The following is a 12,227-nucleotide window of genomic DNA, read 5'->3' as shown; positions in this document are numbered from 1 at the left end:
CAATTCCACTGAAACTTTTTGCTGGAATCGTTCACTTGTGGTTACACTCCACCCACAGCACACAGCCTCTTTGACAAAAGTTGAGAAATTCTCTATAGCGAGGCTCATCGTACATTAGTTCTCGTCATCTCTGTAGCCATTAATATGATCAACACCATTATTTTACCTTCAACATCTCCTTTCACTGAGCAGCTCTGTGGCATTGGCTATACTTGGTCACGATGACACTGGTTTTCAAGCATTCGCGTAACTTTATGTGGTCTGAGTGAAACTCAGTCACAGGGGAAATGAACCCATGAGTTGCAGGAGGTTTGCATTTTGTGAGGCCAATGGTGTGACAGGAAAATAAACCTGTCATTTCTGTTTTCATGGCAGAAAGGTCAATTTTTTTATCGTAACCTCCCCCTCCCCCCACATTCCCCCCATCCCATCCCGCCACTCCCATCCCCCAACCCCATCCCGCCACTCCCATCCCCATATCCACATCCCCCAAACTCCATCCCCCGCTTATCCCCTATCGCCATCATCATCCCCCACCCCATATCCTCATCCCCCATCCGCACCCCCATCCCCCTATCCCACCCTTATCCTCATCCCCTAGCCCCATCCCCAATCCCCACCCCCTCCCCAACACCACATACCCCCTCCACACTGCCCTACCGCCATCCCACCATCCCCATTCCCCCACCCTCTCCATCTCCCCATCGCTCCGCAATCTCCCCCATCTCTCCGTCTCCCCATCACTCCCCATCTCCCCCATCCCTCCGTCTCCCCATCCCTCCCCAATCTCCCCCATTCCTCCATCTCCCCATCCCCACCTCATATCCCCATCCCTCCCCATTCCCCCCACCCCCAAACCTCCTCCCCTCCACCTCCTATCTCCCTCTCCACCCCCATGTCCCCCCACCCCCTCCCCTCCACCCCATCTCCCCCTCCAACCCCCATCTCTCCCCACCCCATCTCTCCCTCCACACCCCATCTCTCCCCCACCCCCATTCCTCCCAGCCCCCATCTCCCCACACCCCTATCTCTCCCCCACCCCATTCCTCCCAGCCCCCATCTCCCCCACACCCCCTTCTCATCTCTCCCCAATCTCCCCCACACCCCCATCCCCACCTCTCCCCTGAACCCCATCTCTTCTCCCCCACCCCACCCCCCATCTATCCCCAGCCCTCATCACCCACCTCCAACCCCATCTCCCCGCCCTACCCCACATCTCCCCTGAACCCCATCTCTTATCCCCCAGCCCTCATCACCCACCTCCAACCCCATCTCCCCCCTACCCCACATCCCCCACCCATCTCCCCCCACCCTACATTTCCTCCTCCACCCCTCCTTCCCCCATCTCACCCCACCCCACCCATCTCCCTCCCCTCCTACCCCCATCTCCCTCCCCTCCTACCCACTACCCCCATCTCCCTTCCTCCAACAGGCAGCCCAATCGGAGGGCGGGACCAGAAGGCTGGCCAATCAGAGGGTTGCGCGGCAAGACGCAGGTGCAGAGTGTCCGCCCCGGGGGCCTGAGCTCGGCCATTGTGCTGCTGGCCTCGGCTGTGACTCGGTCGCAGGTGAGGTGGGAGGGCAGTTAGGGTGGGCCACTGGCCGTGCGGGGAGCGAGTACAGGCGAGGCCCGCCCTGGGGGCGGGGTGTCAGTAGCGAGAAGCCGGCGTTCGCCACGCCCGGGATGGGTGGGTTGTGGGGCGGGCGCGGACCTGCTCTGGGTGGGGTGGTGAAGGACTGAGCCTGGGGTGAGGCAGGCCTGGGATGTGAAAGGGTTGGGGGCTGGCAGTGGTTTGCTCCGCGGTGGTCCTGCCTGTCAGGGTCCAGCACTGGCCTGGGGCATCAAGAAACTGATCCTAGCCTGGGAGGTGAGGTGAGAGGGCGGACTGGCCTGGGGTGAGTGCAGACTGCAAGAGCATGTAGTGGGTGAGGTGTGAGGGCGAGCTTTGAGGTAGAGGACAGCAATAACTGAGTGTACATTGGAACTGAGGTGAAGGGTGACATTTAGCCAGGCCAAACCTGAAGCAAGTACTAACTATGAGAGGATTGTGCGGTGCATTCGAGATTCTGGTATTAGCCAGGCTTGGACTGGTGAAGAAGAGATGGGGAGGTGTTATGTGGGTTTACAGGTTCTTGCTGCGCAGCACCCAAACCACAAGAAGTTAAGTAGAATTAATAACTCCTTTGGTAATTCTCATGGAGTCTCTAGGAATTAAAGATTTGTATCCTGGATTGTGCTGCTAGAAAACAATGTTATTTACATTTTTCTTTGCACTCTTTTATTAATTTGTAACAAATATATTGGAACTGAGAAAAATGTTTGTCGGTAGACTATTTGATAAAATTTCCATGAACATATCTATATATAGTGCCTTTTAATAGGGTGGGAACTGCACATTCAAAGGATTTTTTGAAAAAAAATCATTAAAAAATTTGGTTGAGAGTCATTTTTCAGGCAATCCAATGGTTTGCCTGAGGCATTTGTAAATAAAGAAACCTGATGAGATAGTAGTTGTCTGTTTTTCAAATTCGTCGTTTTGTCTTGTGGAATTGAGGTATTACAGTTCTGGTGAATGCACTGCTATCCCATGGGGGGGGTAATTATGAACAGTGCTTTTAGAACAAAATAATTAAATTTAAAAGCAATTTTACAGAACAAAAGCATCCTAAATGCTTCACAGGAGAACTCTAACAAACAATTTATGATGAATCACAAAAGCAGGTATTACTGCAGTGTATTATAAGCTTGGTCAAAGAGAGATATTTTAAGGAGTGACTTAAAGGAACAGAAGTGTGGAAGTTAGGGAATTCCACATCTTAAAACTTTGGCATCTATTGGTATTGGTTTATTATTGTCACTTGTACCAAGATACAGTGGAAAAACTTGTCTTGCATACCGATCGTACAGGTCAATTCACTACACAGTGCAGTTACATTGAGTTAGTACAGAGTGCATTGATTTAGTACAGGTAAAAACAATAACAGTACAGAGTAAAGTGCCACAGCTACAGAGAAAGTGCAGTGCAATAAGGTGCGAGGTCACAACAAGGTAGATCGTGAGGTCAGAGTCCATCTCATTGTATAAGGGAACCATTCAATAGTCTTATCACAGTGGGATAGATGCTGTCCTTAAGCCTGGTGGTATGTGCCCTCAGGCTCCTGTATCTTCTACCTGATGGAAGAAGAGGGAATGACCTGGGTGGATGCGGTCTTTGATTATGCTGGCTGCTTTGCCAAGGCAGCGAGACATGAAGACAGAGTGCAAAGAGGGGAGGCTGGTTTCAGTGACGTGCTGGGCCATGTCCATAACTCTGCAGTTTCTTGCGGTCCTGGGCAGAGCAGTTATTGTACCAAGTCGTGATGCATCCAGATAGGATGCTTTCTATGCTGCATTGATAAAAGTTGGTGAGGGTCAAAGTGGCGCTGTTGAGCTTTCTTGGCCATGGCATCTACGTGATTTGACCAGGACAGGCTATTGGTGGTTCACTCCCAGGAACATGAAGCTCTCAACCTCAGCACCGTTGATGTAGACAGGTGCATGTACACCACTCCCTTTCCTGAAGTCAATGACCAGCTCTTTTCTTGACATTTGAGGGAAAGGCTGTTGTCGTGACACCATTCCACTAAGCTCTCTATCTCCTTCCTGTACTCCAACTCATCGTTGTTTGAGATATGGCCTACAACGGTGGTATCATCTGCAAACTTGTAGATGGAGTTAGAGCAGAATCTGTCCACACAGTCATATCAGTATATAGGGAGTAGAGTAGAGGGCTGAGGACGCAGCCTTGTGGGACACCAGTGTAGAGGATAATTTTGCTGGAGGTATTGCTGCCTATCCTCACTGATTGCGATCTGTTAGTTAGAAAGTCAAGGATCCAGTTACAGAGGGAGGTGTTGAGTCCTAGGTCTCGGAGTTTGGTGACGAGTTTGCTTGGGATTATAGTATTGAAGGCAGAGCTGTAGTCAATAAACAATAGTCTAATGTAGGTGTCTTTACTGTCCAGATGCTCCAGAGCTGAGTGGAGAGTCAGGGAGATAGCGACCGCTGTAGACCTATTTCGACAATGGGCGAATTGCAGTGGGTCGAGATAGTCTGGGAGGTTGGAGTTGATGTATGCCATGACCAGTCTCTCAAAGCACTTCACGATGGTGGATGTCAGAGCCACTGGTCGGTAGTCATTAAGGTACGTTACCTTGCTTTTCTTCGGTACCGGGATGATAACCTGAGATTGAAGCAGGGAGAGGTTAAATATGTCTGCAAATACTTCCGCCAGCTGATCAGCACAAGATCTGAGCACACGGCCAGGGTCGCCATCTGGGCTAGATGCTTTCCTCATGTTCATTATCTGGAAGACTGATCTTATGTCCTCTGGTTACCATGGGTTCAGTTGCATTGGAGGCTATCAGGTTGGGTGGTGACAATCCACTTCCCTTCTGTTCAAAATGCGCATAGAATGCATTAAGCTAATCAGGAAGGGATGCGCTGTTGTTAACTATTCAGCCTGACTTTGTCTTGTAGCCTGTTATGGTATGTAAGCCCTGCCATAACTGTTGGCTGGTCTGGGACTCTATTTTGAATCGGTATTGTCTCTTGGCATTCCTGATAGCTTTCTGAAGGTCATATCTCAATTTCTTGTACAGGTCAGGATCACCAGATTTGTGTGCAGCAGTCCTTGACCAGGAGGGAGTGCATCTCCTGGTTCATCCATGGTTTCCTGTTTAGGCATTACTAAAAATTGTGGCAATGGCATTCTGAAGGTGGCACAGTGGAGCAGTTAGTAAGACCACTGCCTCATAGTGCCAGAGACCTGGGTTCAATCCTGACCTTTGGTACTGTCTATGTGGAGTTTGCACATTTTCCCTGGATGACATGGATTTCCTCCCATGTCACAAAGACATGGGTATGTGCTGTAACACTCTGACACTAATTGTAGAGCAACTAAATTTAGTGACAGGAGGAGTACAACTTTCTGAAGGTTACATGTCCGAAGAAGATTATGGGTATGAGGACAGGCAGTTAATGGATTTGGAAGTGAAGGTATTATTTTATAATTTATGACTTTGCTTATCTAGGAATCAATGTAGACCAGGAAGTATATGGTGATGGATGAATAAGTTTGTGCATTTTAGGACACTGGCAGCAGAATTTTGGAGGTCTCAAGCTTATGGAGGCTGAATTGCAAGAAGTCAGTAAGTAGAAAGTCACATCTTTAAAAAGTAACAAAAACATAGATCATCATTTTAGCAGCAGATGAGCTGGAACAGGAAACAGTCTGTGGACCTGTATGATGGTGGAAATAGATGGCCTTAGAGATGGCATGATCTGAATTCAAAGTCGAGTTTATTGTCGTATGCACAAGTACATGTATGCACAGGTGCAATGAAAAACTTACTTGCAGCAGCACCACAGGTACATCGCAACACAACTTTCACAAGAAAAATTCATAAATTATCCATAAATTACAGAATTTTTGCAAGAAAGAACACAATTAGAACAAACAAAGTCCATTGTAGTGCAAAATGGTCATAGTGTTGCTATACTGAGGTAGTGATTAGGGTTGTGCAGGTTGGTTCAAGAGCCAAATGATTGAAAGGAAGTAGTTGTTCCTGAACCTGATGGTGTGGGACTTTTGTACCTCCTGCTTTTGTACCTCCTGCCTGATGTCATGGCCTGGGTGGTGGAGATCTTTGATGATGGATGTTGCCTTCTTGTGGCGACGCCTTAAGTAGATACTACCGATGGTGAGGAAGGAGTTGCCTGTGATGTATTGAGCTGAGTCCCCTACTCTCTGCAACTTCTTGTGTTCCTGCACATTTGAATTACTGTACCAGACAGGATATGCAACCAGTCAGGGCACTTTCAACAGTACGTCTGTAGAAGTTTGTTTGAGTATTCAGTGACATGCCGAACCTCCTTAACCTTCTAAGAAAAAGATGCTGGTGCTCCTTCCTTGTGATTGCATCTATGTGCTGGGCTCGGGACAGGTTATGTGATATGTTAATGCCCAGTAATTTAAAGCTGTGGACCCTCTCCACTGCCGATTTGTTTTTTTTTCTCCCCCAATGTAGACTGGTGCATGTTCACCCTCTTTCTCCTTCCTGAGGTCAACAATCAGTTCTTTAGTTTTACTAACGCTGAGCAAGAGATTGTGCTTGCAGCACCACTCAACCGGGTGTCCTATCTCACTCCTGTACGCTGAATCATCACCACCTGTAATTCGTCCAACAACAGTGGTATCGTTGGCAAATTTGTATATGGCATTGGAGCTGTGTTTAGCTACACAGTCATGTGTGTATAGGGAGTAGAGTAGGGGGCTAAGCGCGCAGCCTTGAGGTGCACCTGTGTTGAATTCTGAAACACAAACCTGAATCCAATAACTTACCAAGGTTGGATGCAGTTTGATGCAGTTTTAAACACTTGCAAGGAGAGCAATCTAGTTGGTGCTATAGGAGGAGCATTGTGATTGAATAATGTTGCTTCAGGTTCTCCCTCTTTTTGAGGATCAGGTACTGCACAGTCAGCTTCCCAATAATCCATAAAGCAACGGATCCAGTCATTAATTTTGTCATCCAGCAATGTCACTTCCACAGTCACCTGCTTTTTGATGTTCATTTTGGGGGAAGTCACTCACCTTAAGACATCATCACAACTTTGATCTAGACTTTGATCAAGATTAGGAGGGAGAATGAGATAAACCGTCCCCAACTTCAAGGTTATGTATGACTGACAATCACGTTAAAAATTACTAGCAGAACTGAAGCCACTGGGATTACAAAACATTCAAAGGAAAATCCCTCTAACGACTGGCATTGCAAGACAATCATTTCTCATCCAGGATATCACTGCAGGATTTCTTTAGAGAAGTACCCTTGGCTTTCATTATTGTCTTCTCACATTTCAGCATGGTTTTCCAATATTTTGCTTACATTGCAATATTGACAACACTTCAAAAGTACTCAACTGACTATGAAGGTGCCTTGGAATATCCTGAAGTCATGCTTTTCTGAGAGATTAATTGTCAAGAGTTGGATTTGTCTAACATATTTAATTTAATATTTAAGACGATATTTAATTTAATATTCGTAATATACTGGCGTCATATTGTGAATATTAAATTAAATACTGTCCTCCATAGATGACTTGTGCTAGACAAATCCTAATATGATGCCAGTATAATTTCTGAAGATTTGAAAAATCATTGAAGAAACAATTCTCAGAATTTGGCTGATGTTGGCAAAGGTGTATTTAGTGTGCATTCCTAGTTGCTCCAAGGTGTCGTGAACTTTCACCTTAATTGAAGTTCAGAACTGGGAATTGTAGAGTATTAGATTTAGCGGTTATAAGGTGGATATGCTTTCAAGTCACAGTGGCATTTCACTTGGAGGTGATTAGGGCCAGGATAGATCCTCCGAGATGTTGACACCCAGGAACTTGAAGTTGCTGACCCTTTCCACTGCAGACCCTTCAATGAGGATTGGTGCATGTTCACCTGACTTCCCCTTCATAAAGTCTACAATCAGTTACTTGGTTTTGCTGACGTTGAGTATAAGGTTGTTGTTAAGCCACCACTCAACCAGCTGACCCATCTCACTCCTGTACGCTGCCTCATCACCATCTGTGATTCTGCCAACAACAGTGGTGTCATCAGTGAATTTGTAGATGGCGTTGACTAAGCATAGCTGCAAACAGTTGTAGGTAGAGAGAGCGTAGAGCATGGGTTAAGCATGCAGCCCTGAGGTTGATGGTCAGTCAGGAGGAGATGAGCTTTCCAATCCATACTGATTGTGGTTTCCTAGTGAGGAAGTCAAGGAAAGAAGTACAGAGGCCCAGGTCTTGACAGCAATCTCTTTGAGTGGATTATGGTATTGAACGCATTTTGCATATTGTGCGTGCTGCAATGAAAGTAAGGTAGTGGTGGATATTGAGTTCAGTGGCAAGAGCACCAATTTATGAAAGTTGTTCCACCTGAATTGTGTTATCTGAATGGCGAGTGATTGGGAAAAGGGGGAATCTACATGTCCTTACAAATCCATCGCTGAAAGCAAGTGTTCAGAAGCTGGAGGCAGTTAAGAGGGAAAGTGGTATGTTGGCTCTCATTGCGAATGGATTTGAGTACAGGAGCAATGATATCTCACTGCAGTTGTACAGGGTCTTGGTATGGCATTGTCTGGAGTTTTGACTGCAATTTCGGTCTCCTTATCTTAAGATTGTTCATGTCATTAGGTGAGTACAACAAAAGTTCATTTGACAGACTGTTGGGATGGCAGGGCCGACATATGAGGAGGGATTGGGTCAGCCGAGCCTGTATTCACTGGAATTTAGAAGAATGAGAAGGAATTTATAAAATTCTAACAGTACAGTATAGATGCAGGGAGGATGTTCCCAATTGCTGGGAATTCCAGAACCATGATACAGGGTATACCATATAGACCAGGAGAAATTTCTTCATTGAGATGGTCACAAACCTGTGGAATTCTCTATCATAGAAGGGGAGTTGAGGCCGTGTTATTAAATATATTGAGGATGAAGGTAGTGCTAAAGGGATCCATGGATATGGGAAGAAAGTGTGACCAGGAAACAAGTGAATAATCAGCCATGAGTGGGCTTGAATGGCCTGCTGCTGCTGTTTTATATTTTGCATGTTGCAGCTGCACCCAACCAGATGATTGATAAATATTCCAGAACAATCTTCACCTCTGGTATGGTTGTGCAATGGTTAAATTACTGGAACAGCTGCCAGAGTTTTGAACTGTTGATCCTGAGATGTTTATTTGAATCCCACCACAGTAGCTGGAGAACTTAAATACATCTGAATCTTTTAAAAAAATGACAATTTTAACTAGTGGCAGCCATGAAGCCATTCAATTGTCATTAAAAACCGATATGGTTTACTGTTATCCTTCTGGGAAGGAATTCTCTCATCTTCATCCTTTGTGCTCCACCTGACTCCAAACCCACTAATGTGGTTAACTTTTAACTGTCTTCTCAGTTGAGGGGCAACAAGGTATAGTCAATAAATGTCAGCATTGCCAGTGATGTCTACATCCTATGAATATTGGACGCTTAAAAATGACGCTTTAGTGTTTAAGAATCGGGATGTGAATCACTCTTTTCAGAATGCCTAGTTGCTGCCACGGCGCCAATGTATTTGGACCAATTCTGCTTCTGATCAGTGGTGACTTCCCGAAATGCTGAAGAGTGTTATTGTAGAGTCACTTAAGTGGCATGGAAAAATGGTTGGTTTTCTCTTATTCAAGATGACAAGATACTTTGGTGCCACAGATGTTACCTGCCACATGCTAGTCCAACTCTGGATGTTGCGCAGATTCTGTTGGCTGACATGGGCTGCTTTATGATTAAAAACACTGAATGGAGCTTAACAGGCAAGTATCACCACAGTTGATGGAATGGCATATCTACTGAGAACATGCCATTAGAGCTGTTGATGGGACCAGATTCCAATCAAGAGTAACCTGGTAAAAGTTAGGCATATTGTTATATAGGAATCTTTTGTGGTTAAGTTTTAAAAGACTTCTTCAATGTAGTAGTTGTAGTTTCAGAGATATGGACTCCTTCATGCCATTTCTCCTTGTCAACTTACATGCTTCCAAATGAATATGGAACATAGAACATAACAGCACAGTACAGGCCCTTCGGCCCACGATGTTGTGCCGACATTTTATCCTGCTCTAAGATCTACCTAACCCTTCCCGCCCACGTAGCTCCCTATTTCTCTATCATTCATGTGTCTATCCAAGAGTCTCTTAAAAGTCCCTATCTGTTTAATCTCATATTTTGTTTCATTTTTCCAGCATTGACAAGATTTTGCCTTTTTGTGACAGTCAAATACTCAAACAGCACTATAACAGGTCCTTCAGTCCACCACATCCACACCAGCCATCAAATACCCATCAACACCAAACCCATCCTTCCTCTTGCATCCCCATCAACACCCCCCTCACCAGCCAAAAACTTTCCTGCCACCAACCTACATCGGCACAACTTACAGTGGACAATTAGCCAACGGATTCACACATCTCCAGTGTGTGGGAGACAACCAGAGCACCCGGGGATATTCTCAGAGTCACTGAGAGGACATGTAAACCCCACACAGCAAGCACCCAAGCCCAGGATCGAACCCAGGTCTCTGGACCTGTGAGGCAGTGGTGCCAACAGCTGGATTATTGTGCTGACCGTCTGAGGGATTGTGAGAGTGTCCTAAACCATGAGAGGAAAACTTGCCTAGTTTTCATCTTCTCAAAATGGAGTTATGATACTGCCTAACAACAAACTCCAGGATCTCTCTGACTAAAGTCGGAGAAAGTTTGCTTTTCCCTGTAATCACCAAAGCACTAGAGAAATTGCAGTCTGTTTGGAAGATCTCCAGCCATTTTACTTGCTATTTGGCTTTTCAATTACAATTCTCTCAATCAGCTCACTGCTATACATTGCCCAGCCCACTTAACTATTTCCAAAGTGCCCCAAATCTACATAAATCCACAGCTCCTTCCCCAAAACCACATTCCCTTCCTTATCTGTAGCAATATGACAGTCATTTCCTTGTAAACAAGATCTCCTCCTGTGAGCACCACCAGAGTTCTGTAAAAGCTTTCTATTCGGTGTGCAACTGTCACATCCAAACATTGTTACAGATTCGGACAATCTTATCAATAGAGCAGCAAAGCAAGATCTCCTGAACACATGCCTACCAATTACGCGCCATTTACGACTTATTTACTAATGTCAAACTGACCTACTTAAACAGGCCACATTAATAGCCAACAGACACTGATATAAAGTTTGGATAACCTATGAACAATAGGGAATTTATCAATCTGGTATTATGTCATACATCAATACAGCTATGACTTTCCTTTGCCATCTACCTACTCAAAATCTATTTCTGCCTTTGGTTCATTATCTCCAAGTACTTTCAAAATCTTTTTGGCAGCAACATTATCTTCTTGTTGAGCCATTTATGCCTACATATAAAATATTGTTGTGAAAGAGGATCATTGACTTTTCAAACTTCTGGAACAAGGAACAAAAACAGAATGCTGGAAAAACTCAGTGGGTCAGGTAGCATCTGTGGAGGCAAAAACTGTATGTCGATGTTTAGGGTTGAGATCCTGCATCAATACTGAGAGGGAAGAAGAAATATTGTCAGTATACAGAAATATGAGTAAGGGGTGCGACAGAGGCTGGTAGGTGATGGGTGGAACCAGATGGGGGAGGGGATGGGACGATGAGCAGATATAACCAGGTGGGGGAGGGAGGGGGGAGAGGATGGGAAAGGTGAAAACAAAGAGAGGAGCAACCTTGGGCAGGTGACTGTGGGAGAAGAGCAAGGGTGTGGGTTACCTGAAATTGGAAAATTCAGTGTTCATACCACCGAAGTAGAATAAGATGTTGTTTTTCAAATTTGCACTTGGCCTCACTGTAGCCAAGGAGAAGGCCGAGGACAGACAGGTCAGTATGGGAGTGAGAAACTCCCTCTCAGTCCTGATACAGGGTCTTGACCCGAAATGTTGACTTAATCTTTTGCCTTTACAGATGCTGCTTGACCCACTGAGGTTTTTCCAGCATTCTGTTTTTTATTCCAGATTCCAGCATCTGCAGTCTCTTTTGTCCTTGTGAAACCAGGAGCCAGCTCCACATAATGGAATGCTGTCAGTTAGAGTCTTCTCAAAACTATGAAAACAGTAGTTCTGAAGATTTCATTCTTGTTTGACTGGAGTGCTTCAGAAGAATTTAATTAAAATTGTGGCCCCTTAAGTCTGCTTTACATTCAATATTGTGACCAACCTTTGAGTTGACTTACTTTGCTGCTCAATCCCTGTATTCTTGGATGACAAAAGTGTATTAATATTGGTTGGAATATACTCATTAAGTATCTGCAGCCCTCTGGAGAAGAGAATGAAGAAGATTTACAGCCCGCTCTGTCCTTACCCGACGATGAAATTTCCAACCATTTATCCTAATCCCCTGTGGAATAAGTGAAGACAATAAAGGGAATAATTAAAGAAAAGAGAGACTGGATAGGCTGGGCTTTTTCCCTGGAGTGAAAGGGACTGAGGGGTGACCTTATAAAGATTTATGAAATCATGAGGGGCATGGATAAGGTGAACGGTCATAGTCTTTTTCCCAGGGCAGGGGAGTCTAAAACTAGAGGGCATAGATTTAAGGTGAGAGGGAAAAGATTTAAAGAGGACTTGAGGGGCAAGTT

The 12,227-nt window shown here is 45.3% G+C and overlaps 1 protein-coding gene across 1 annotated transcript in view; it reads left to right on the top strand.

Annotated features, from left to right (window-relative positions):
• Window positions 1-221: 221 nt before the first annotated feature.
• Window positions 222-12,227, top strand: part of gpat2 (glycerol-3-phosphate acyltransferase 2, mitochondrial) — a 57,507-nt gene continuing 45,501 nt past the window's right edge. Inside the window, exons 1-2 of the mRNA XM_052040754.1 lie at window positions 222-259; window positions 1,433-1,568. Of these exons, the coding sequence (XP_051896714.1) occupies window positions 222-259; window positions 1,433-1,568 (174 nt within the window). The remainder of the gene's footprint in view (window positions 260-1,432; window positions 1,569-12,227) is intronic.

The sequence above is a fragment of the Pristis pectinata genome, chromosome 29 (assembly GCF_009764475.1).
Source record: "Pristis pectinata isolate sPriPec2 chromosome 29, sPriPec2.1.pri, whole genome shotgun sequence".
Classification (NCBI taxonomy): Eukaryota; Metazoa; Chordata; class Chondrichthyes; order Rhinopristiformes; family Pristidae; genus Pristis; species Pristis pectinata.
Note: the sequence above shows the minus strand (reverse complement) of the source record. Positions and strands in the feature narration are given on the sequence as shown.